The following is a 27,174-nucleotide window of genomic DNA, read 5'->3' on the forward strand; positions in this document are numbered from 1 at the left end:
ACGGTGGGTAATAAAGCTTGCAGGAATGAACGGGAGAGAGACAGAAAGTGAAGGTGAGAGTTATATTCGAGCCCCTATGGTTTGCAATAACCAAATAAAATAACTACAGTATGACCTGGAGTATTACTCCAGAGAGTGCTCCTCACACAACTGCACTGTGCAACTTGATTATTACATTATCCGAGGCACATTATTAGGCTTACTCATATAGAGCCACATTATTCACTCTAGCTCTGCGTTACCCCCAAGCTACGAATAGGGCTGTGTTATATTTCATTGTTTCATCACCATCTATGTGTGGGTTAAGTTTCATTGTTTTTGAGCGAGTTGTGTTGGTTCTTTTCCCATTATTCTGCTTCCACTGCAGAGGGCCTCTCTCCGCCAGGCTCCGCTCTCCCCTCAGCCCCATTGTTCTTCTTTTTGCCTGCAGTATTCCTCTCCATTCTCATTCTGCTGGGCATCTCTCTGGCTTAGCGCATCCCTGCACTGTCTGCCGTATTGTGTGTGCAAAACAACAGAGAGGAAATAGCGATGCAGTGCCATATACTATGTGACACAACAGCCAAGTTTGTGTTGGGAGTGTGCATGCAGGCATAATGTGACAGAGAGACGCATTAGAAAGTGTACCGTATAGTCGTGAGTCGACTCACATGTTGAGTGCAAGCTATGTATAGCTGTCCAAGTGCAGGTGTGTATGCTGTATGTGTGTGTGTGTATAGGCACACACAAGGCCGGTAAGTGTTCAGCAGGATAAGCACAGCAGCCACCGCTACCGCCGTGTTTTTCGAGTGCATCCCTCTGACGCATCCCAAACTCCCAGTGGAATCTGCCATTCTGCTGCATGAGCTTTGTTCCGGCCGGGCTTTAACACCACCATCTATCTGCTCCACTCTCCAAGGATGCCGTTATCTGCATGTCACTGCAGATGCCGATGCTGCGACCGAGACGAGGAGTTCTCTGCTGACCACACTATTGACCCAAAGTGCCTGATCTTAGTCGTTGCTCAATGAATTCACAGCCAGAACAGAGAGCTGCGGTTTGGTAATCTTTAGCTATTATTCATATTCATAGAAAGCTGACTGCACATATTTAAAAAAACATGGAGAAAACCCCCCATTTCAAGATAAAAAAAGATCGGAGATGAAACACAAATTGTAAGAATGTGAAAATATCATCACCAAGAGCCTTAATCAGATTCACAATACAGCGTACTTCCGATGTACAAAGCACCTTAAAGTTTCCCAAATGACACCCATGTCTAAAATATCACAGCTAGCTCTAATTCCTTCCTCGTCTAGCTGAAACTCTGCAGTATCATATTGTAGCTAATTACCCAACATGTGGTTCACCCAGTACTGTTGGACAGAAAAGACTGGAGTCATTTTCTGCCGCGGTGCTGCAGCAGTAGCAGACGTTTTCCTTCCCTAATTACATCTGGCATCCATCCACCACTCAGTTTGACTTCATTATGAGATGGAGGTATTCTCTCTTCAATGACTTCTACTCAATTACTCTCGCCAAGTTCCTCCATACAATCAAACTAAACTATGCATATTGTAATCAAAGACGGCTTTTATACCGGCTTGGACATATTACACCCTATTGTTCGATTCAATAGCCTCTGTCATTTAGGCACATTGCGGTTAATTCCACCTGTCAACACCATTGTTCCGCCGCTTACCAAGTGTTCGGTACTAATCCTCAACACCCTTGATTGTTCAATTTGTACTTTTCATTCTACTCTTAAGTGACAGCGTTACATTTACGAGGTGGTTTACACACTGGCTAGTGCTCAAATACTACACCTTCTATCTGTGCTCAGTTGTTCGTCGTTGTTAGAAAAAAAGTGCAATGAAACACAACAGTTTTTTGGACGCCAAGTTGTCTCCATATGAGGTGAGTCAAAACTCTCAGGCTGTGATTATACAGGATGTGTTTTTCTCTTGCCAAAACACAAGATTTAGCTTTAAGTGTTCAAGATACCGAGAACTCAAGGGGCACACGGAGCACAGTATTGTTGTAGTTGCTACACTACTGTTGAGAATAGCTATACGGTAACATCATTGAAATTGAGAAATCAAGCTATAGTTTACGTTATGCAATTGGAAAACATATCCAAGCCCCAGCGGCTTGTTCTTTTGACACAAGTTGAAACACCCAGTGAGGCAAAAACAAAATCATAACAGGCACAGTTTGCAGTAGAAAAACATCTGCACTGTGAGGTGTGTCCTCAGAGATCACAATCTGTGGTTGATTTGTTCATACAGGTTAATTAAACGGAGTGAAATGAAACACTCTTTGTGTGTTTTGATACAAAAAGGGGCCTATCAATGTATTTAAGGATGGTATTTTGGGCGTACCAAACCACATCTGTGTTGGGACATATTTTTTGGAGATTTCTGCCTCTTACTTCTTTTCCTCTCAAATGTCTCAGGGCTAACTTCGGCTCACACAGTTTACTTCATGTTGCGTGCACAGACCTGACAGTTGAAGACCCTTTTCCTCAGAGAAAATGTGAGAATGTGCTCGAAACCAAGTTTCAACTTGGGGGTGAAAACCACAGGCTGTTAGTCTCAGAACAAACACTGTAACCACAAGGCCACTGAGGCGATTTAATTATTCGTCAATACAAATGACTTTGCCCACTCCAGCGACCACGTTTTAGTCATTATCACCTGCCAGCATTTATAGCTTAGCTGAACATTTTTTAAAGCATAATGGGAAGTTCATTTGATTAATATTTGAGGGCAGACAAGAGAGAAAGATTTTCCGCCAGCGTAACATACGCTAAATTTGAACTGAATGTTATTTCTGGTATCTGCAGTAATGTCTCTGAGTCAATTGCTTCTTCACCTCAGTGTGGATCTCTCAAGCCAACCCCTAATCTAAACCACAAAGGTGCACACACATTTCACATTCCCTTTATTCTTCCTGTAAACATTATTCATTTAAAGTTTGCAGTGCTTTTCAGTTACTTTCCTCTAAGTTTGACCACTTCTGTTCTGCTCAGAATGGGCTGCATAACACAATGAAAACTCATCAATATTCAGGCGTATAGTGAAGAGACACTAGTAAAGTACAACTTCTATTCAAATGAACATACTTCAACCTATTCTGGATTAAAAGGCCAAAACTGGGACAGGGCCATCTCTCTCTTTCTACCTCTCTAACACACTCACCCCTAATGCTCTCGCTCGCTCTCTCTCTCTCAAACACACACACATACACACACACACACACACACACACACACACACACACACACCTAATACTCTCAGCTCTGAGTTCAATGTACCATAAAAAAGGAGCACTTTGGTAATAACAGTTATTTTAACCACATAGTCATTATAAGAATGCATTCTGGACAGAGAACACTCAAAACTACAAAGAAGCAGGCATTGCCAATAGCCTTCAAAAGAGAAACAGGCTTCTTTATCTGGGACAAATATAGACACAATTATTTCCTCAAAAATGAGCAGAAAATTGCAACACCATGCAAACTGTAGAAATTGTGCATTTATCTAATTCTATCAAGAAAATAATCTTCTTACCAGTTTAGTTTAAACAGCCACAATCAGTTGTCATTACCACCCTCCTCCATTGTAATGTGTTATCAGAGTGGCGGTTATTTGAATGGATCAAAGGACAATATCATCACTGTGGTCGTTACGGGTTATCATTACCAACTGTGTGGAACAATAGATAGGTCTGCAGACACCAACGTAGCGCTGCGGCATTCATTACTTCTTCTACTTTCATTCAATATTCATGTATTTTGATTTTTTGCTTTGTTGCTGAAATCAGTTTGAAAAATATATATAAAGATTACCTGTACGTCCACTAGGGTGGCGTTGGCCAAGCTCTCGTTGATGAAGACATGGACCAGGGCGGTGGCACAGAGAGAGGGGGCTCCACTGTCATTGACCCGGATCACCAGGCGATGCAGACCTCGGTGGCGGCGCTCCAGAGGCTCTGCCAGGGTGATCACTCCATTGGTGTGGCCAATCTCAAACAGTCTGAAGGGATTCCCCCCCACTAGAGCGTAGTGAAGGTCTGCATTTGGGCCAGTGTCTGAGTCTATGGCTGTTACCGTCCTGACGATGGTGCGGGCACTGCTGGCAGGTGGAAGGAGGGTGTAGGACTCGTTGGCTGGAGAGGTGATCGAGGGGGCGTTGTCATTTTCATCCGTCACAAAGAGCGAGACGGTGGCGGTGGCAGTTTTGCGGGGCTCCCCTCCGTCCACGGCACGGACACGGAAGGTGTAAGTGGAAAGCTTTTCACGGTCAAATGACGCAGCAGAGAAGATAGTTCCTGTGTTGTTCTCGATGGAAAACACCTCCTCTCGCTCTTTCTCGCCATCTTCTCCTTCCGCCTTCTCTCCCGTCTTCTTCTCGTCGACTCCATCCATCTCTACAAACAGACTAAGTTCTGCGTTCTCGCCTTCGTCAGCATCGGTCACAGTGACCATGCCGACTGGGCTGTTGGCGAGCAGGTTCTCTTTCACGTAGAATGTAAAGATTTCCTGGACAAACTTTGGCGCGTTGTCATTGCGGTCGGTCACCTGAACGACAACAGTGGCAGAGCCTTGCAGAGAAGGTGTTCCCTTGTCCTTGGCAATGACCCGGAGTTCATACCTCTCTCGCAGCTCACGGTCCAGAACCCCGGTGGCACGGATATCTCCATTATCTGCATCGATGTAAAATGGCCCGTTTCCAGCAGGGTCCAGGGCGTACGCAATCTCCGCATTCTTGCCGCTGTCTGCGTCTGTGGCTACCACAGTGACGACCCGTTCACCGGGTGAGTTGTTCTCAGCAAAGTGGACCTCCACAACGCTCTGGGCAAAGGTCGGGGCATGGTCGTTGATATCTACCACTCGCACCATCAGTGAGCTGTTGCTGGACAGACTGGGGCTGCCAGAATCTACTGCCACAATGGTAACGCTGTACTCTTTGGTGGCCTCGTAGTCCAGCAAGGCAGAAGTATGTAAGAAGTATTTTTTCTTATTCCTGTGAAAATAATTAGAAAATAAAGTTCATGAATGTGGTTGCTACCCCAGACGAAAATAATATATATCTTGGCAAAGTAGTCAAACAAAATACTATTGCTGCTTCCTTTTACTCAATTTACTGACCTATCAGTCACCAGGGTGTTGGTAGACTAAAAACTATTTCACCTGTAGTCATTGTGTTGGTCTTTTTATGGGGAATGTTTTGTTAGCATTATATGCTAACAAAATGTCAGAAAATAGTGAAAATGTCCTGTTTTCATTTCACAAATGCCAAGGTGACACCCTAAAGGACCTTGTGTTGTCCAGCCAACTGTCCAAAGCGCTAACAATATGTAGATTCAGCTTGTTCTCATTCCCTTGGCGTCAAATACCGACGCTTTGTCACGCCCCTCGGCATGTGATACCGACGCACAAGGCACCCTTTAGCATCTGTATGAGACGCACCACGCTTTCAAGTAACCACAATGTAAACCCATCCGCGTCAATATGAAATGCTCAGAGAAGTGGTAAAAAAAATTCACACAGGGCTGGTCCAACAAACACAGGGTTTTCATCCAGGACACCGCTGTTTGTGTCCAGTGTGAAACAACGTTTTTGTCTTTGTGTTCACAATGTTAAGTTTCACTTTACAAACATAGTAATTTTTAGCCAAAACATGTTTTAAACAAAATTCTGGTTTTGTTGCCTAAACCTAAGCAATTTTTTGTTTGAATTTATAAAGTTAACCACGTGTTTACTGCGACCGCAGGGAGCGTCATAGTTTGATGTACTGGGCTACTCAGTGCAGTTAGAAAGTGACGCCAAGGGGTCCTGACAAAGTGTCCTTATGTGACGAGTTGGGAAGAGAACATGTTGGTAGATTACAGTGATCTGAAACAAAGCAAAGCCACAAAGTCTCACATTTGAAAAGCTGGAATAGGACCAGAGAATTACTGTAATATTTGCTTGAAAAAATGGCTTAAACGCTTAATTGATTGTCAAAATAGTCCATTTTCTGTGAATTGACTAATCGATTGAATCATTTTAGCTCTAATACGGTGTGGTCTTTAACACACACTTGATTGTATGAGATCTTCTTCCATGACTGCAGTCTGATTTTTCAATGAAATCTACTAATCAATTTGCTGAAGACCTCTCATGATTATTACTTTGACTCAGAAATTCTTTAGTCAAGGACAGCCCTACAGTCAATACAACAACTAGCCTTATTGCTCAGGTGTCATAAGCTGTAGCAGTGATATCCTAAGATGGCCTTCTCTATTACCCTCACTCCCTCCGTTCAATAGCTTTAGGAAATATCTTTACAATCTACTGAAGAGTATTGACATTTACAGCCTCTACTGGAGTAATTATAATACTAAAAGTCTAAAACTCCTTGACTTTGTAGAACATTTATGCTCAAAGTTTACAGATTGTATGACATTCAAACTACTCCTCACTGAATGAATGAGTGGCACCACTTGAACCAAGCTTAAATGAAATCTCCATGCAACAACACGTCACTCTTCTCTCAATTCTCTGTGGAAAATAGAAATTGTAGTAATTCCTCCTGAAGCGGTAGTGTGGGTGAGACTTATAACAACTGCATGCTAAACGGGTAGCTGTCAAGGTCAGGAAACATATGGGATAAAAACAGCAGCAGCCTCTGGTAAAACAGACATACATGCTGTTTGTCTATTATGTTAGGTTTTACATTTTGTAACACTTAACAAGAATGTATATGGGAAGTGGAATGAGCCATCTTCAAATCAATGTACAGATCCTGAATCAAGGACTGTATAGTAGGTAACGTAACAACAGATTGCTAAAGGCCATGTTAATGAACCAGTTTCTAATCATTATGGCCATTTTCTTAATGAACAATAACCAGTTTTAAATTAATTGTTTCTGGTATACACCATGTGAATCAGGTGCTTAATGGCACATATCCAAATACTATTAGCTTATTATGTACATAGTTGTTATAGTCCCCCCTCAGGTAACGTAGTGCATTATGCCGAGCTATTATTTAAAATGCATCATTACTTCATGATTACCTCATCATTACTTGCCATTTTTGTGAACCCCTCAAGAAAAGTAGTGCATCATCCTACCCAAATGACAGGGACTGATTACTAGATAGTGGCTCATTACTACAGTAACTATTATCCATCATATACTCCTTTATTCAGAGTAGTTCAGGAACTACTGATCAATAATCAGTTTCCTTTGTAATGGATTTCTTGCTGTGATTGGTTACCTGTGGTTTGGCTTACCTGTCAAAGGCTTCATCTGCAGGCAGAGGTGGGAGTGCTGTTTCACCAGCTGGCTTCAATGTGAATGGGACGTCTCCTACAACCGTGCACGTCACCGCTCCGTTCTCTCCCTGGTCTCTGTCCGACACCTGCACCAGAGCTACCGGCGTGTCCACCAGGACGTTCTCTGGCACCAACGCCGCTCCATCTCGCACGGGGATCCGTCCAATCTTTCGGATCTCCACGACTGGGACGTTGTCGTTCTCGTCCCGGACGGCCAAAATCACAGTGGTGCGGTCGGTGCGTGGCGGCTGACCCCGGTCTCTGGCCGTCACCGTGAACCTCAGCTGCGCCACGTCTTCCCTGTCGATCCTGTGGAGGACGCTCAGCCACCCGGTCGCCTCGTCCAGCCGCAGGAGTCGCCTGACGGATTCGGTGGCCGCTCCGAAGACGTACTCCACCTGCCCGTTGACTCCGATGTCGCGGTCCGAAGCTCTGACCTGGAGCACAGGTGTGCCCGGAGGAGCGTTTTCTGCCATTTCCGCCTCATACGTTGACCTCTCGAACTGTGGGCTGTTGTCATTCACGTCAGTGATGGAAACACGGAGCAGGGCTTGGGAGGAGCGTGGCGGGTTCCCTCCATCTCGAACCCTGAGGACGAGCTCGTACGAGTCCTTCTGCTCACGATCCAACGTGCCTTTCACAATGAGCTGCGGTTGTTTCTCGCCATCTGGTATATCTGCGACTTGCAGTTCAAACACAGTGCTTCTGGGTCCTCCTCCGTTATCCCCACTTCTACCCCTCCGGTCCCCAAGTCCATCCACTCTAGCCACGGGGTTTCCTCCTCCAGCCGTGCGTCTCGTCGAACTCGACACAGCAGCACCGTCTTGGATCAGCTCGTAGCGGTCGATGCCATTTCGCCCAAAGTCCCTATCCGTCGCCGTGGGCAGCAGGTAAAGGGTTCCAATCGGGCGATTCTCCTCGACCGAGAGCTGGAGCACAGGTGAGGGAAAGGAAGGTGTGTTGTCGTTGATGTCTGTGATGACAACGCGGCCTTCGAACAGGTCAACCCAGCTCTGCAAGGGTCCGATCACCGACACCTCAAAGTCCAAGAAGCACTCGTTCTCGTCAAAGATCATCTGGCACTGTGGGAGCTTCTCTCTGTCAATGCGTCGTGGGCCCGTCGTCAGCTCACCTGTCACGTTGTCGATCTTGAAGAACTCTGATCCGCTCTCCAGGGCGAAGGTGACATCCCCGCTGCCGGTCCCTGCAGTGAGGCCCAGGTCGACGGCCACGTTGCCGATCTTGACGTCAGGCGGACCCTCCTCCGCCACCCGGTACCGGAGAGCTGAGTCGGCACCCGGTAGCTGAGTCAGCAGCTGCAGCAGCAGCACTAAGACCACGAGGCTGAGAGCCTGCTGCTGCGTCGCGGAGGAGTGCACTGCACCAAGCCTCTGCATGGCTCCTTCTTCTTCTTTCTTCCTCTCTCTCCTTCACCGCTGTCTGCCTCTGAGCTTCTCTTTATTGCTGTTTTGTGGTGTGCTGTAGCTCACAGCGTGGGTGTTTGATTTATCTTTTTCTTACCTTCTCCTCTCTATCGCTCTCTACGGACTCTACCAGCCTGAGGTCCGGGGAAAAGCTTCCGCACTAGTTCACTTCAGCTGTGCAGGCTCCTTTTTTCCTTTTTTATCCTGTATTACTCAGCAGTGCTTTTTTTCCCACCAACTTCTATAATAATAATGTCTTGCTGGGCTGTTTACGTCACAAACATATCCAAAGATCCATCCTGCCTGCTGCGTAAAAAGCAACTAATTCATGCGCCTCTTGGATTAATCCACTTCCACTCCAGCTGTCCCACTGTCACACACACTATATAGGACGCTTATTATCACTTCATAATGTTAACTTATTTGTTTTATTCCAGTCACATTTGGGACAGTCCACAGTTAGAAACTGCAATGCAGCACCAGCACAAAAAGAGGAAGAAAAAAAGCCCCTCACTGCTGCTCAGCTCTCCGGGCGCCGAGGACTATCAACTCACATCCCATCAACAACAGGAATGAAATGCATCAGTTTGATATATAAAAGTCTTTGATGATGCTGGATCTCTTCTTACCTTCCTCTCTTTTTCTCCTCCGCAGTATCAGAGCAACGTGTCAAAGCCGTCGGATTCCTTCACGCAAGTTGTGTGAGTGCTTTTTTCAGAGCGAGTTTCTCATCATATTTCTTCTCTCATAATAAAAAAAACAAACAGATTAGATTGATGATGAGCTTAAAAAATGGAGATTCCAAAACATCATCATCACCACCAAATTAGTGTAATCCTGTGCAGCCTGTGTTCGGGTGGATGGATGTCTCGGTGATGGACCGAGTGGAGATGCGTCTTTTTCCAAGAGTCCCGCATTCTCTCTCTCTCTCTCTCTCTCTCTCTCTCTCTCTCTCTCTCTCTCCACATGCGCCTCCTCCTCTGGCTTTTTTTTTCTCTCCTCTCACCTGCACTGCTTGGGACTGCTGCTGCTGCTGCTGCTGATCTCAAGCGATGCTGCAGTCTCTCTCTCCTTCTCTCTCTCTCTCTCTCTCTCTCTCTCTTTCCTCACTACTGCAACATTTTCCCCGGCCGCGTAACTCGATCGCTGAGCTGTAACGGGAGAGGCAGCAGAGGCGGTGTTGGGTCGCCGGTGTGTGTGTGAGTGTGTCGGTGTTACCGGGGACAGACCTAACCTCCTCCTGTCTGTCATATAGAGGAAGATTAAATGGCCTCATGGTGTCCCGGCCCGCTGACAGCTCCTGGTGTGGGGGGAAATATCTTTATTCACACTATTCACACAAAAGGACAAAGAGAGAGAGAGAAGAAGAGAGTGATCTGGCTTTAATACAAGTCAGCTCAGCTCAGTGCTCAGTCAGATTTCTGCTGGTGCAGCTCTTTTTTGCCGGGGCAGGAGAGTAGAGTAGAAGGATTCATTCATTCTTTTTGTGAAGGAGACAGGAGGTGGTCACGTATAGCAGATGTAATGGGGGGGATTGGTATGATGTTCAAGGGCTACAGTCATTTAAACTGGATAGGCTAGTGGTAGTAGTCTATAGCCATTTACATTTCCACTTACTGTAAGCAATATTGTAATGGGCAAATAAATAAATAAATACAAATAATAAAAAAATACAAATTATAAAAAACAAAGACAAAAACATAAAAATAAATTAAAAAAACATAAAAACAACATATATATATATATATATATATATATATGTATATATATATATATATATATATATATATATATATATATATATGTATATATATATATATATATATATATATATGTATATATATATATATGTATATATATATATGTATATATATATATATATATATACATATATATATATATATATATATATACATATATATATATATGTATATATATATGTATATATATATATATACATATATATATATATATATATATACATATATATATATACATATATATATATATATATATATATACATATATATATATATATATATATGCACGTACAGTATATATACATGTACAGTATATATACATACATATATATACACATATACAGTATATATACATACACATATGTATATATACACATATAAATATATATATGCATTTATATATATATTTATATACACACACATATATATACATATATACTGTATATATACATACATATACATACATACACATATGCATACATATATATGCACTATATATACATACATACATACATACATACATACACACATATACACTCACCGGCTGTGGCCCATCTGTTTCAAGGTTGGACGTGTTGTGCGTTCAGAGATGGTATTCTGCATACCTTGGTTGTAACGAGTGGTTATTTGAGTTACTGTTGCCTTTCTATCATCTCGAACCACTCTGCCCATTCTCCTCTGACCTCTGACATCAACAAGGCATTTCCGTCCACACAACTGCCGCTCACTGGATATTTTCTATTTTTCGGACCATTCTCTGTAAACCCTAGAGATGGTTGTGCGTGAAAATCCCAGTAGATCAGCAGTTTCTGAACTTTTTGAACTTCAGCAAGTCGTCTTCACCCCCTTAGATGCCTAAATGCATTGAGTTGCTGCCATGTGATTGGCTGATTAGCTATTTGTGTTAACAAGCAATTGAACAGGTGTGCATATATATACATACATATATACACCAATATACAGTACATATATAAATACATATATACATACATATATACATACACATATGTATATATACATACATACATACATACATATACAGTATATATGCACTGTATACATTTACTGCAACCAATATTGTAATGGGCAAATAAATAAAACATAATATATATATATATATATATATATATATATATATATATATATATATATATATATACTGTATATATGAGCTGTGTAGTATTTCTTCTTCTTCTTCATTTTTATAATACTAAGACATCCTTTCTGTTTCTTTGTTGGCAGTATCTTCCACCGCACACATACACACAACTACTACTCCATTTACTGCAACCAATATTGTAATGGGCAAATAAATAAATAAACAGATAAATAAAACATAAAAAATATACATACATGTATATATACAGTACAGTACAGTACATATACTGTATGCACATATACATGAGCTATGTAGTATTCTTGTTTTTTTATAATACTCAGACATGCTTTCTGTTTCTTTGTTGCCAGTATCCTCCACCTCATACATACACACAGACATGCACACACAGTGCTGTGAAGATGTTGTCTCTCGGCGGACCGACCTGCTCGGTGAGGAGCGCATTGCAGCATCGGTCTGCTGCTGCTGCTATTGAACACTACCGGGGCTTCCTCGCTGCTGCTCTGTTAAACCCCCTCTGCATTTCTAATTTCCAACACCAGTCAGACTCAGCACCAACTGAGTCGCACGGCCTGGCTAGAAAGAAGGGGAGTTCCCCCAACATAATGTTATTGACCGAGAGAGAGGTCTGTGTACCAGCTATTAGTGAGCAGTTTATGGCTGGCAGAGAGTAAACAAAGACTGGCAAACTGCAGAGAGGCCTGTCTCTCTCTCTCTCTCTCTCTCTCTCTCTCTCCACATGACTCCCTGCTCTCTCTCTCCCTCACTGACTTTTCCTCTCTGTTTCTCTCTAATTTTTTTTCCATCTCTACTCTCTCAGCTGCATCAGGAGGAACTTGAGTGTGTGTGTGTGTGTGTGTGTGTTTATGGGTCGATATGCTTAGCATTCCAGAGGCATCGGCACGCGTCCGCTCCAAGCGCACCCACGCCCTCTGTCGTCCGACCTATACGCACCTTTATTTCCCTCGAAATCAATCGTGGGATTTGCCCTGTGGTGTGTGAGCGTGCCATTAGCATGCATGTGGATTTGGAGTAGAGGGAGGGTGGAGAGAAAGTTCTAGATACAAAATGATGTATGTGTATGTGTGTCGCTTTGGCCCAGGTCAGGTCAGTTCACTTTTTACTTCAGTTGATTTCAGAAAATTTAAGTCAGATTCGTCCTAATGAAAAAAAATCATCTAAAATAAATCTGTTGGCCTGAGCATGCCGTTACATCCAACCCATTAAGATATAACTGAGCATGAATCCTCTTTCATCAGCAAATTAACTGCAGTTTCAATTTGCATATTGAATGAAAAGTGAACTGCTGTGTGTGTGTTTTGTGTGCGTCTGTGCACGCGCACTTGAATGTGTGTGTGTGTCTGTGTGTTCTGAGGCAGGATGTTGTTCTTTGGAGAAACATAACCTGGGTTGACATCCGTTGTAGCCTAAAGGCCTAATCTTCTGTTTGTGCCATCACAAAAGAGGATCACAGCTTCACCACATGGTCTACAAGGATAACTGTGGAGAAGAAGACAAGCTTGACATATATATTTGATAGCATTTGGCAATTGCACCTGTTATTCCATCCTGAAGACATTTTGTGTGCATTCTGCAGGCTCTTTAAAGGCATACAGTAGGCTATGCACTTAAGGATATGTAACTGTTCATCCATCCATCCATCCAATCTTTTGTTGGGTTATGGTAGCAAAAACACAAATCAGAGCAGCTTAGACAAACCTTTTTCTGTAGCAACCTCCACCTGAATTCAAACTGCTGATAAAAAGAAAACAACTTTCACATTTGAATTTTCAATAAACAACAGCACCAGTCATTTCACCGTATCCTCACACAACGGTTCATAGGATTTCTTACGAAAAGTTATTCCTCATTTTTCATGCGTTTTCCAACGAATGTCCAGCAACACGTGATGCACGTGTCAATTTCTGCTCCAGTCTTTTTTAAGATAAAAGTTAGGTTTAGGGAAAGATCAACTTGGTTAGGTTTAGGAAAAGATCATGGTTTGGGGTAAAATAACACCGGAAGTGGCATTACCTAAGTATGGAAATTACATGACAAATAAATCAACATTGACTTCTGCTTTCACATGGGGTATGAACACCTGCCCCCTGGGTTAAAGTCTGATGTTTTTAGACCCATCCATCCACTTTGACCTCCTCCATGCGCAGTGTTTGTTGCTCTTTATACTTCCTGGTTTAAAATGACATAGATTACATATGAATTGATTTTGTGGGATATATACAGTACGAATTACAGAGCATTGTTTTTTTGTACTCATAGCTACCAACGGTGTATGAGAACAGCCTGGTCATTTAGCAGTCAGACATTTTATGTGGACATCAGTTTCCAGTTCATGGATCGAATCCCAACAGTTATGCTAACCCGACCTCACGAGAAGGCTTATAAATAGCACAACATTACAAGTGTCATGGGAACACATTTTTGCCTTTCCGCGTGTCATTTTTACACCACGCAACAAAACCACGGTAATGATTGCAGTTAGATTTAAGCAACAAAACCACTTAAATAGGTTTAGGAAAAACATCATTGTTGGGGTTAAAATTACTAAAATACGTACAGAAACAACGTAACGGAAGAACGAAAATCATGTCACAAACGTCACTAAACAACAGGTGACAAACGCACTTCAAAATAACTTAACAACACTTTAGAACACGAACACCGGTTTCGAACACCGGCCTCCTAGTTGAAAGTCCTGTGTTTGTTGGACCCTTCCACCACCCCTCCCGCCCATCAAAAGCAGTCTTTCTCATTCTTTATTCTAAGTCTCTAGCTCTGAGCATAGTACATTTACGCGGATGCGTTTATATTGCAGTCAATACAGACTACATTGTGTACAAATGACATGCCAAAAGCAAGAGCGGCGTTCTCATTGCACGCAAAATGACCTGTGATTACCGTGTCATTCATATGTCTTTTAGTGCAACCGGGCTGGTTACACAATTACAGTTATGTTTTTAATTCAAAGGATAAGGTTGGTAGTATTCTATATTTATCTATATTTATGTCATTGAATCCTATGACCAACAATGTACCAGCTTGTCTCTTCGTACTTTCTGACTTCCTCTGTCTGTGGCACTCAATTCAATTCAATTTGTTTTTTTAAAGCGTCAAATCATAACAGAAGTTTCCTCAGGACGCTTTTCATATAGAGCAGGTCAAGACCGTACTCTATAATTTAGAGACCCAACAAGCCATCCCCCCATGAGCATGCACTAGGTGCAACAGTGGCAAAAAAAACTCCCCTCAGCCACAAGCCCATTGGTTCCTACTGAAGGTGTAAATCCTTCAAACAGGTCGCAAATATATAGTTCTTATAAAAAAAAAAAGCTGAGTCATTACCTAAAACAGCTGGGCACTTAGCAAACATTACTGAAACATAACTTAATTGTGCATTTGTTGGGAATGATTTTCAGCTGCGGATTAACACACATATGGTGTTCTAGTGAGTATTTACATCAGCAGGACGGTGAATATGAGGGATTGACTCAAACTAAATGACTGTGTCTATATTCATCATAATAAAGGAACAGGTTATACCCAGTGCAACAGTGTGGCTCATTGATGTGTTTTTAATAGTTTTTGGACAAAAATGGAGGTCCATGGCACAGAGGCCTAAAATATATCAGGCTTTGACTATACAGGCGAGACTTGTTAGGAGGATGAATTCATAGTTGGCTTTGGTCTTTCATTGGAATTTGGCACGAAAAATAAAAATGTAGAATGTCTTATCCTTGAATAATGAACAGCTATACACTTTATGTGATTTTAAGTAGGGTTGTCAAAATTAATGCAATAATAACATAGAGCACAAATTTGCTTCAATGCTACTAATTTCTTTGATGCATTAACGCAGGTCTGCATCAAATAATAATCACATCCAGCGACTGCACTTGCGAATTGCCTTCGAGAGCCACCACCGCATCGAAGATACACAACTTGTATGAAGACCACAAAGCAACAGCAGTGGGGGAGTTGGGACAGACGACGACGGTTGCACTCACCGGAGACTATTGGACTTCACTCAGCCATCACAGTTACCTCGGGGTGACAGCTCATTATTTTGACCAGCAGTGGGAACTTCGGTAGCATGCATTGACTGTTATGAAGACAGAGGAGAGGCATTTTGCTGAAGCGTGCGCCGAGCACTTTATGCAAGTAGCAAAACATCGGAACATTAAACATAAAAGTCAGCACACTCAGCACCGAGACTAGACACAATTACATTGTGTGATTTGCTTTAGAAGTGCGAGGGAGGGATCTTTGTTAAGTAATGGAAAATTTAGCAGGTCAATGTGCTTAGCCTGTTGGGCTTTGAGTTTGCCATGTTATGATTTGAGCATATTTCTTTATGCTAAATGCAGTACCTGTGAGGGTTTCTGGACAATATGTGTCATTGTTTTGTGTTGTTAATTGATTTCCAATATTAAATATATACATACATTTGCATAAAACAAGCATTTTGCCCACTCCCATGTTGATAAGAGACTAAAAACATGACAAATCTCCCTTCAAGGTACATTTTGAACAGATAAAAAATGTGTGATTGATTTGCGATTAACTATGGACAATCATGTGGTTAATCACGATTAAATATTTGAATCGATTGACAGCCCTAGTTTCAAGCAAACTTAAATGGATTGTCTTCTTGATGTGTGTTACTGAGCACGTTGCTGTTGAGCATCAGGAAATCAAGTGTGGATAGTGTGTGATCTTAGAGAATTGTAATTATTTGCCTCCCAATTCCTTTGCTGCAACTTACCATTTCCATTCAGAATATTTTTTAAAGGTTAGAGTTTTCAACTGATTTCAGGGCTGTCAACGTCAGAGGTGTGGGCAGGAGAACAGTGGGCCACAGTGGGACATAGTGTGGTGTGTCATGAGTGAAAGGCTACTATTTTATGATCCATCTAATTTAGATTTCAAAGAGTGTTATTTTATATTGACTCCAGCTCAGCTGAAACTCAACCAGCTCTTACAAAGTTCACTCACCTACAGTTTTAACAATCTTGGCTGCAATGCCTCTTTATTTACCATTTCCTTGGAAATTCTTCTGTTTCCTCACATTTTCCACACAAACGGCAGCACAAATGAGCACTGGTAATTGTTTATTGATTTCTGTTTTGGTGCAGGCACACTCATGAAATTCTGCTCTTAGATTTGAGGGGCTGTCTAGTGACACAGCACTAATTGTAGTGTACTTGTGGCACATTTGGTTGTTAGAGCGCTAACACTAATGATGGAACCTCTAATTAGTTGCTCTCAACCGTAGTCGTCCGATCAACAGAAGACTCCGCATCAAAGGTTTAACTACAAGCCTGTCGCTTTGACCTCAGTGGTCAAAAAGCCCTTTGAGTCTTGTGTAGACTCTCCTTGATCACATCACAAACCACCTACTGGATCCTCTGCAATTTACCTCCTACGCACATTAGATTATATGGAAGGATCCTGCCTGGTGGTGGACTTCATAGCTCAGCGTTCACCGCTTTGATCCGTGAACTGCTTCACACTAAGCTCTCCCAACTCACCATGCCTGCCTCCACCTGTCATGGGATCAGCAGCTCTCTGATAGGGAGGAGAGAGCAAATGAGGCTGGAAAAAGCCAAATCCAATACCCTGACAATCACCACAGGTGAACTCCAGGGATGTGCTCTCTTTCAGCTCTGGCAACCCCGACAACCATGAGCAAAATGGGCTCAAAACAGTGGAAATGAGGGTTAACTTAAAAAGGAGCTCCCCATCTCTGCATGCCTTTACCTTACTTTGAACAATCCTGACTGTGGGGACCTTTGAATTCCTGTCAGCCACAGTCTAAGCTAAAGCCTGAATACTCTATTGTACAAAATGCTAGGTGGAAACAATACATGGCTTTTATCTGGGAAGACCGCTGTTCGTGTCCAGTGCGTTCACATTCACGTAACAATCAGCTGAGACATTAAGTCTCATTTTCACTCTACAAATGTATTAATTTTAAGCCCGACCATGTTGTTTTTTCCTAAACCTTACTAAGGGGTTCTGTTGCCTAAGCCTAAGGAAGTGTTTTTGTTTGATTCACAACATTAAGCATGTGTTTACTGCGACCGAAAAGTGACGCCAAGGGGTCTGACGAAGTGTCCATATGTGATGAGTTGGGATGAGAACGTGTTGGGATGTTATACATGCTGTTAATTTATGAATGGTTAGTCAGAAGTGATGGTAAAGTTATTGGATATCAATGGGCCTCATGCAAGAACCACTCGTATGAACAGATTCGTTCTTAAAGGACCAGTGTGTAACAATTAGAGGGATCTATTGGCAGTAATGGAATATAATATTAATAAGTATGTTTTCTTTAGTGTATAATCACCTGAAACTAAGAATCATTGTGTTTTTGTTACCTAGAATGAGGCGTTTATATCAACATAGGGAGCGGGTCCTCTCCATGGAGTCCGCCATGTTGCATCGCCATGTTTTTACAGTAGCCCAGAACGGACAAACTAAACTCTGTTAACATTTCCTGCTTGGGCCGGTGTCGATAACTCACTTCAGTCGCCGCTGCTCTCTCTCTCTCTTGCTTCACCACTCACTTCCCATATACACACACACTCTACGCACTCTAATCTTACAACAACTGGCTCTAGAGAGGGCCATTTGCATTTTCACGTCGGACACCATAGCAATCCTACACGCTTGGCACACGGGAGAATTTGTAATCTGCAATCTCACCGCCAGATACCGCCAGATACAACCGGATCCTACACACTGTTCCTTTAAGTGGCTTGTACGAGTGATTTAGGAGAACTACACTAATTTTCTTGCATTTTGAATTTTCTCTTAGACACAAAAACAATTTAAGAGTGGTCCAGACCTGTCGTAGGAGTGATGTGTAATTAATCTGCTGTTATCCAAACCTACGTTTTTCACTAATGGATTGTATATTTAATTACTTTGAAGCTATTTTGAGTCTGAAAATCCTGTATAAACTACACTCCATAATTATGTTGACATTATCCTGCTTGTTCGAACTATAATATAATTCTAAATGTATTCATATATCCTAACTATCTCATTATTAATTTAAATTGGGCAGTGATGCTATTGTATAACACTACAATATCAATATGAACATCGCACACTGCAAAACGACTTAAATTACACACTAATTGAAGTTGAATTTGTATCCGTATATAATAAGGTCAACGGGAAGTGTAACCAGGCGCTTCATTCCTACTTCTTTTGGTTGCGCGTCAGGCCGTTGGAAGAGAACGTGTCTTTAGACAGCGTGCTGATATATTGGCAGAGAAGGATTAATGGGTACGAAGACATGAATACAAAAATTATCTTGCATGAGGCCCAATGAATTTATTGTGAAATACTTACAGTATACTGCACATAGTATGCCTTTGTACAGACCATTTGACTGCACCAATTTATTATCCTCTGCGATATATAACGAGCACAAGGAGAAAAAGTGCAAGGTAGGCAGGACGCTCATGTCCATAACTGTAGTCAAAACCTTAACACAGGACACTTAGTTGCCAGTGCACTCTTCTTTATGATGTGCTAAAGAAGCAGTGTCAAGGTTGGTAAAGGTAAATTGCTCAATAATCCGGTCAAGAATGCCAGCTCTGTTGTAGGAGTTAAGATTGTTTAGAGGTAGTTTCTGTAGGATGAGGACCAAGGTTATATCAATCCTGCATGATCCCCATCCTCCCTGTAGGCCACCAACGTGGGTTACAGGCCTTCCTATAAACCCACAGTACATTGGGTCTATAATATATCCTTCATGCATTTCCCATGTAAACACTTAATTAAATTGGACCGTTGTATAGCTTAATCACAACTGCAAACACTTCTAGAGGTGGGCTGTATTAGGTGGGATGCCAATTAGTAGCTTTTGTCAGCGAGATAAAGCCTGGTAATCAGCAGTTTGATGTCTTTTCAAAGCAACATGAAACAACTTGTGTAACAGAGCTGTAAAGAGGCCAAACCATTTGTGCTCTAACTGCAGGAGTATCAGTCAAAAAAACTGTTAAAATATTGAATATGTCCAAGGGAAGAGTCTCCAAAATTGTGACAGCATATGCCAACTCAGACAAACTGCAGTGACAAATAGGAACAGCAGTCGCAAGCTGAAACTAACCAACAGGGATATGACACATTTACAGGGGGGTGACAAATACTGCTAATTGTCCCGCAACCTAATATGGCCAGCTGTTGTAGTATTCAATTACTTCATTAAAATATTTTTTTGTATCTATCCTTTTCTATCCTCTGCTGTTCCTATCCATTTAAACTGAATAATCTTGTACTGCTGCATCCGCTTTGCATTTGTTGTTGTATACTGACAGCTGACTCGCTGTGTAAATATCCCTACATGCCCCTGTATATAGTTATATTTACAAGGTTATGCTTATACCACTGCTGATGCTGTAGTGTATGTGCAGGCATATCTGGCACCTACATCAAGATTCTAACAACAAGCCATTCTGGGTTACTTTTATTATCATCCTCAGGGTATTTTTAAACAACAAACACAGGGCAACAAACACAGGACTTTCACAAAGGAGGCCGTTGTTTGTGTCCTGTGTGAAACCAAGTCATTGTGACTTATTTGACCATATTGTTACATAAATTCTGTTCTTTGCTAACACCCGTTATGTAACACACATACTTATTTTAACCCAAACCTCAATCTTTTCCCAAGCCTAACCAAGTAGTCTTGTTGCCTTAACCTAAGCAAGTACTTTTGTTAAAAAAAACAACCCAAATCGTTTTGTTACCTAAACCTCTACCAAATCGTTTTGTTGCCTAAAACAAACCAAATCGTTTTGTTACCTAAACCTCTACCAAATCGTTTTGTTGCCTAAAACAAACCAAATCGTTTTTTTACTTAAACCTCTACCAAGTAGTTTTGTTGCCTAAACCTAGCCTAGTAGTTTTGTTGCCTAAACCTAACAAAGTAGATTTGTTACCTAAACCTTACCAAGTAGTTTTGTTACGTAAACCTAAGCAAGTAGTTTTATTGCCTTAACCTAACCAAATAGTTTTATTGCCTAAACCTAAACAAGTACTTTTGTTGCCTAAACCAAACCAAACCAAATCGTTTTTGTTACCTAAACCTCTACCAAGTAGTTTTGGTGCCTAAACTTAACCAAGTAGTTTTGTTACCTAAACCTCTACCAAGTAGTTTTGTTGCCTTAACCTAGCCAAATAGTGTTGTTACCTAAACCTAACCAAGTAGTTTTGTTGCCTAAACCTAACCAAGTAGTGTTGTTGCCTAAACCTAATCAAGTAGTGTTGTAGCCTAAACCCAACCAAGTAGTGTTGTTGCCTAAACCTAACCAAGTACATTTGTTGCCTAAACCCAACCAAGTACATTTGTTGCCTAAACCCAACCAAGTACATTTGTTGCCTAAACCTCTACCAAGTAGTTTTGTTGCCTAAACCTAATTTGTGAGTTTAAGAAATTTGAGTTGATATTAGAGAATCTTCAATATTTGAATATTTAAATAATTTAGGTTGTTGAGATACTTGACTATTTGAGACATTCTGAGTTTTACTGACATTTAAAGGTGGCAATTGAAGGTATTATTTTCACAGGTTTATGGTAACCCTATTATATAACCCTAACAACATCAACAACAACAACAACTGAGCAACAAAAATACTTTTCCCTTTTTTAAATTATTATTTTGGCCTAAAATTTAGTGCGGTTTATAGATATTGTTGTATGTGGTTTATTTTTACTTATTTTTTTACTTTATGTTTTACAACCTTACTTACCAGGTAAGGTTGAATGGGTTAAAGTTACAGCAGAGCTGAGGCCATGCACCTTTTCTTTGTTGTCCTGTAAGTAGGCAGTCAGCAACTCAATAATACAGCACAAGTACACAAGATAGATGACTTGAGTTGATAGTAAATGAACCTACAGTATGGCACTGTCCACACATCCTGGTAGAGCATGACATGTTATGATTCTATTTCAGATTGATATTCTGATCTATGCTCTGTGGGCTGGCCCCGAGGACAAGTACAGTACAGTTACAGTTTTCAGCACATATATACTCACTGTTTTACCTTTTGAGTTATTTCGTCATGTATTATTTTTCCCAGTGGACAAATGAGAAACAATCTGCACCGGGCCACAAAACAAATCCACAGTGGCTGTGGCCACTATGAATGTTTATGAGGAGTTTCCCTTTGGGATTCATTTTCAGCACTAGCAGAATGGAACGACTGCATAGACAACAATTCCTAGAGGGAATTCCCAGGTCAGGTGGGATATGTAGTGCCTCTAGCTTATCCAGGTGTATCTGCCCAGGTTCTCATCTATTACTGCTGTAACCTCTATAAACAAAGTCATGCTTTAATAATCAAAACTGGTTATGTTAGTGTTGGAATGCTTGAAATATTTCTATTGGCAAGTTTTTCAATAGCGAAAGAAAAAGAAAAACATTTACTATTAAGTTCAACTGCCACTGTCTCTACATGACTATTATGTGTTTATTTCCAAAGGGCTGAATAATTTCTCCTTCCCTCTGTGTTCACAGTCTATGCTTTTTCATTTCTTAATTCTTTAGTGAAATGATCTTTTATATCTTTTCTACAAGGCCATATCAGTATTGGAGCGCATCTTCAGTGCAGTTAGAAGTGCAAAATCCTTCTTCATAAGTTTTTAAATTGACTCTTTTATTCACAGCAGGGGATGTTTCACTTGTCTTTTTAGAAACATGCCAGAAATCCCATCAACCATATTCGTTGGAACATATGTGTATATTGGAAATCTCATAAGTGAGTCTAAGCTGAGAGAGAGAGAGAGAGAGAGAGAGAGGGCTCTACTTTCCTCTCTGTCACTTAGCCATTCTCACCTCCACACCCACACCCACACAAAATCATGATGCAGGAAGTGGAAATTCTAGTCATCTCTCACGCATACAAAAAAAACTTGGTCTCAAATATGAACCCACAACATACATAATTGCACATATGCTATTCTTGTTTCCTTTTACTATCTCACTTACTCAAGTCAGACATGAAACCACACAAGCACACACACACACACACACACACACACACACACACACACACCAACACATGCACACTTTCTCTATTACCACTTTTTACTTCCCACCTGTCAGCTCTGGAAGAAAGGTATAAGAGCAGATAGGTCTCGACAGTGCAGCGAGTATGCACAATGCATGCATGCACGCGCACGCACACTCACACGCACACTCACACGCACACTTTATTTCCTAGTGATCCTTCATCTCTGTGAATCCCTCTCCGAGGCTCCTCTCCTAACCCTTTTCTTATGCTGTCTATAAAGATGTCTCCCATTCTTTTTTTCATTCTTCCTCTGACAAGACATTGAGAAAGGTTTCACACATCTCTCTCGCTCTTTACACTCGAGCTTACACATCCAGCACATTATAGCTCTTATGCCTCTTTGAAAAATAAATAAACAAAAGAAATCCCTCTTGATCCACCACAGTGGCCATTTGCTTTGTTAATGCATTACAATTCAGCCAGCTTTGCTGCAGTGGAAAGGGAAAGAAAGACATCTATAATGCTGAGCTAAACTGTCAGCATTATAGTAATAACCCAGTCCATGCCAGTATTTTATATATACCTGCAGTTCCACACCATCTGAGTTCAAATATGTATATAGATTTAAATTACTGCTCAGTCAAATGAACTGTAAAGAAATGAGCAAAAATGTATTATTCAGTCAACAGTCCAAATAATCATCAGTCAAAACAGAGAAAATTATAATGCAGACTTTTGAACATACAAGGCTCATGCTTTTTTTCAGCAGTTTTATAAAAGAATTGTATTCTCATACAACGGTTTGTATATCTTACAAAAAGTTATTCCTCATTATTTGTGCGCTTCCTACGAATGTCCAGCAACATGTGACACACGTGTCAATTTCCGCTCCAGTCTTTTCAATGTAAACTTCCGTCTTCACAGGAAACAATCAGGTTAAGTTTCGGAAAAATATTGTGGTTTGAGTTAAAGTAATATTGGAACGGGCGTAACTTAAGAACGGAAGTTACGTGATAAAAAATACTTTAGGAAAAGATCGTGGTTTGGGTAAGTCGGGAAATGATGTGAGAAATAAATGAACATTGACTTCTGGTTTCACACGGGGTATGAACACCGGTCTCCTGGGTGAAAGTCTGGTATTTCTTAACCCAACCTTCAGCCCTCCAAAAGTTGTTGCATTTCGTGCTGCAATAAGTCATCACAGTTTACAGTAAACAAGCTCCTCCTGCAGCTCAGAAAATACTTCTGTTAAGAAAAAAGAAAGGTAGAAAATACAGATGCTGGTTATGCACCAGAGTTCCTTTAAGAAGTAACATAAACATTAAATAATCAAAGTACAGTGTTTTCTCTCCAATTTTCACCCAGATTTTGTTTTGTTTGTATTACTGTTAACTCACATTTGTTTTAATACCACTAACTTCTTTAAAACACTGACGTAATTCAATCTATCAGAGGTTGTGAATCCATTGTACCATGTCACACTAGCTTGTCGCGAAGGAGGAAAACTTTTGCTATATTTTGGCAAGGAAAAACTGTCATGGCCATTTGCAAAGGGGTCCCCTGACCTCTGACCTCAAGATATGTGAATGAAAATGAGTTCTATGGGTACCCACGAGTCTCCTCTTTACAAACATGCCCACTTTATGATAATCACATGCAGTTTTGGGCAAGTCATAGTCAAGTCAGCACACTGACAGCTGTTGTTGCCTGTTGAGGCTTGAGTTTGCCATGTTATGATATGAGCATATTATTAATGCTAAATGCAGTACCTGTGAGGGTCTCTGGACAATATTTGTCATTGTTTTGTGTTGTTTATTGATTTCCAATAATAATATATTCATACATTTGCATAAAGCAACATATTTGCCCACTCCCATGTTGATAAGAGTATTAAATACTTGACAGATCTCCCTTTAAGGTACATTTTGAACACATAAAAAAATGTGTGATTAATTTGCAATTAGTTGCGATTAACTATCTACAATCATACGATTAATCGCGAGTGAATATTTGAATCGATTGACAGCCCTAATTAAAATTCTTAAGTCATATTAAAATTAGTATTTATATAAGGATTAAGGGATTGAATTATGTCTCAACTCTTGCTTCTTTTTTAAATCAGTTTAAGAATATTATTATAAAGCTCTTTTGACAAGTTCTTAGTCTCCGACTTTTACTGACTCCCCGCCACATGAAACACACACACCCACACACAATATCTCTCACCCTTGCCAATAATAGTTAATTCAAGCAGCCTTAGTCTTAAACTCTCAATTCCTGTGTTGAATAGCTCTCCAAGCAGCGCCCCTGGAACGTCATCAGCCTTGGAAATGCTGACAGACTGAAAAAGCAGCTGAGTCATTCTTAATGAAGATCAGGAAGCTTTTCCTCCTTTCCCTCCATCATCAGAATAACAAGCATGCTGGCACAGACAGCATAGGCTTATCCCACTGGAAATTTACTGCTACAGCACTAGCTGTCAAAAAGTTACAGACCGTCGGCAAATAAAAGGCAGGACCAGAACAAATCTGTACTTTCCACACTTCACCTTTATTTGTCAGAACAGGTTCTCCCTCCTCCGAGGATGTCGGTACTTGATTTGCATTGTTCAAAATCTCGTAAGAATGTTGTTGAGTCAAACCATTCAGGATGGCCGCAGAGTGACCGCTAAAGTGATACCAGGGGAGAAATAGTGAAGAAAAGACTCTATTAAAGAATCAGCAGGCTTTAAATCTTTTGTAGCGGATATCCTTTGCAGCAGAATTCATAGTTTATTGGAGCCGCAATCCCTCGAGGCAAGAGGAAACTGTGTACACTTGGCTGCAAATAATATATATTGACATCTGCGCAAATATTATCCCAGGCATGAAACCTTGTTGCAGTTAAACTCTGAAATTCAGACATTGTGTAGACCAAACTATGCCGTATGTCACAGATTCAATCATGCATGGAACAGAAACCAAACGTGGTTGTCGAGCAGCGTACATAAATCTCGGACAATGTTTTGAGGAAAAGAAACTGAACTGAGTAGCGGAATCGTCTCAGAATGCAGATTACGATGGAAATTCCTGTTTTCTCTTATGCAGGCAGTTGATCCATTTGGCCCCAAGATGCTTTTGATTGGATTCAATTCGCCAAATACTCGTGAAGTAAGTGACTCCACACTTGTCAACCAGCCGGATGATATTCAGCATGTTGAGGGTTGAGGCTTTGGTGTCAGCTTGAATGACTCCTTTTTGCACTCCACTCCACATTTCATCAGACCCCTTGGCGTCACTTTTCGGTCGCTGTAAACACGTGCTTAATGTTGTGAATTAAATCATAGACTGTATCAAGTGGACGTAGTTAACGTGATGTCACCTATTGGTTTGTGGACTGCCGTTTTGAAGCCTCGAGTCGGCATTTTGGCCGTCGCCACCTTGTTTATTTGCATCCAGAAATGACACGAGAGAGTGGAGCTAAGTACAATCAAACGCTGAATAAGACATTTTCAGGTGACCAAAGGTTATAATTAACTTTCATGAACTGAAAACACACTGCGAAAGGGTTCAAGTTCAAAGACGAAAACACAGACAACTCCCAGATCGAACAATGCCGTGGTAACAACCTGTAAATCACAAGGTAGCCACGCCCTAAAGCATCCCCTGCTTTATGGTCTATTTGTGTCTAAAAGGGACCATAATTTACTAAATGAACATCATGCTGTATTGAAGAAGACTTGAAACTAGCGATTGAGACCATAAACTCATGTTTACAATGTTTACTGAGGTAATAAATCAAGTGAGAAGTAGGCTCATTTTCTCATAGACTTCTGTAAAATCAGACTTCTTTTTGCAACCAGAGGAGTCGCCCCCTGCATCATAGCTTCAGCGAGAGAGACGTCACTTACGCGACTTTTTGGGTGTGTAGTCTTTCTAATTACGTATTTTCACAGTCTTTCACAGTTTTACAACAAACTGTGACTTTCTTGACCTGCAATAGTATGTTTTAAATTGACAAACATCATATGTGCCTCTCTATACCGGCGCTAAAGTGTGCCTTGTGCGGCGGTATCACACGCTGTCGGCCATGACAAAGCGACAGTACTTGACGCTTTGGGAATGAGAACGGGCTGGAATATCAGTTATGTTTCCAGATTTCACCCTGCCATAAAGGAAAAAAGATGCATAACATGTGACACTGCAGTCAGTGACGCAATAACAAACAGAAAGAGAAGATGTCTGATAGAGAGAAGAAGAAAAGAGTCAGTGGTTGAAGGGAACCGATTAAGTGCTGTAATGAATGTGCTGTAATCTTGGCAGTGTTGATCTCATTATTTGTTTATTTCTCCTCACACCTGCCTAGACATGCCGTTCCACAATATTTCCCCTCTTCATTAGTGAGGAGCTACTGCTGTGCGCTAATGCATGTACTCGGCTGATGTTCATGTCCTGGGCGTTTTGTGTCTGTTCCTGTGTGTGGCTCGGTGTCTGCGTATGCGCCGGTACACGCTGGCATATTTTTTCCTTCTGATTAAACTC

At 41.2% G+C, this 27,174-nt stretch overlaps 1 protein-coding gene across 1 annotated transcript in view; it reads right to left on the bottom strand.

Moving 5' to 3' along the window:
- Window positions 1-10,147, bottom strand: part of pcdh7a (protocadherin 7a) — a 48,436-nt gene extending 38,289 nt beyond the window's left edge. The window contains exons 1-2 of the mRNA XM_074630203.1: window positions 7,263-10,147; window positions 3,829-5,005 (exon numbers count right to left, since the gene is read on the bottom strand). Coding sequence (XP_074486304.1) covers window positions 3,829-5,005; window positions 7,263-8,701 — 2,616 coding nt within the window. The 5' untranslated portion in view covers window positions 8,702-10,147. The remainder of the gene's footprint in view (window positions 1-3,828; window positions 5,006-7,262) is intronic.
- Window positions 10,148-27,174: the final 17,027 nt, after the last annotated feature.

This window comes from Sebastes fasciatus, chromosome 3 (genome assembly GCF_043250625.1).
Source record: "Sebastes fasciatus isolate fSebFas1 chromosome 3, fSebFas1.pri, whole genome shotgun sequence".
NCBI classification, from domain to species: domain Eukaryota; kingdom Metazoa; phylum Chordata; class Actinopteri; order Perciformes; family Sebastidae; genus Sebastes; species Sebastes fasciatus.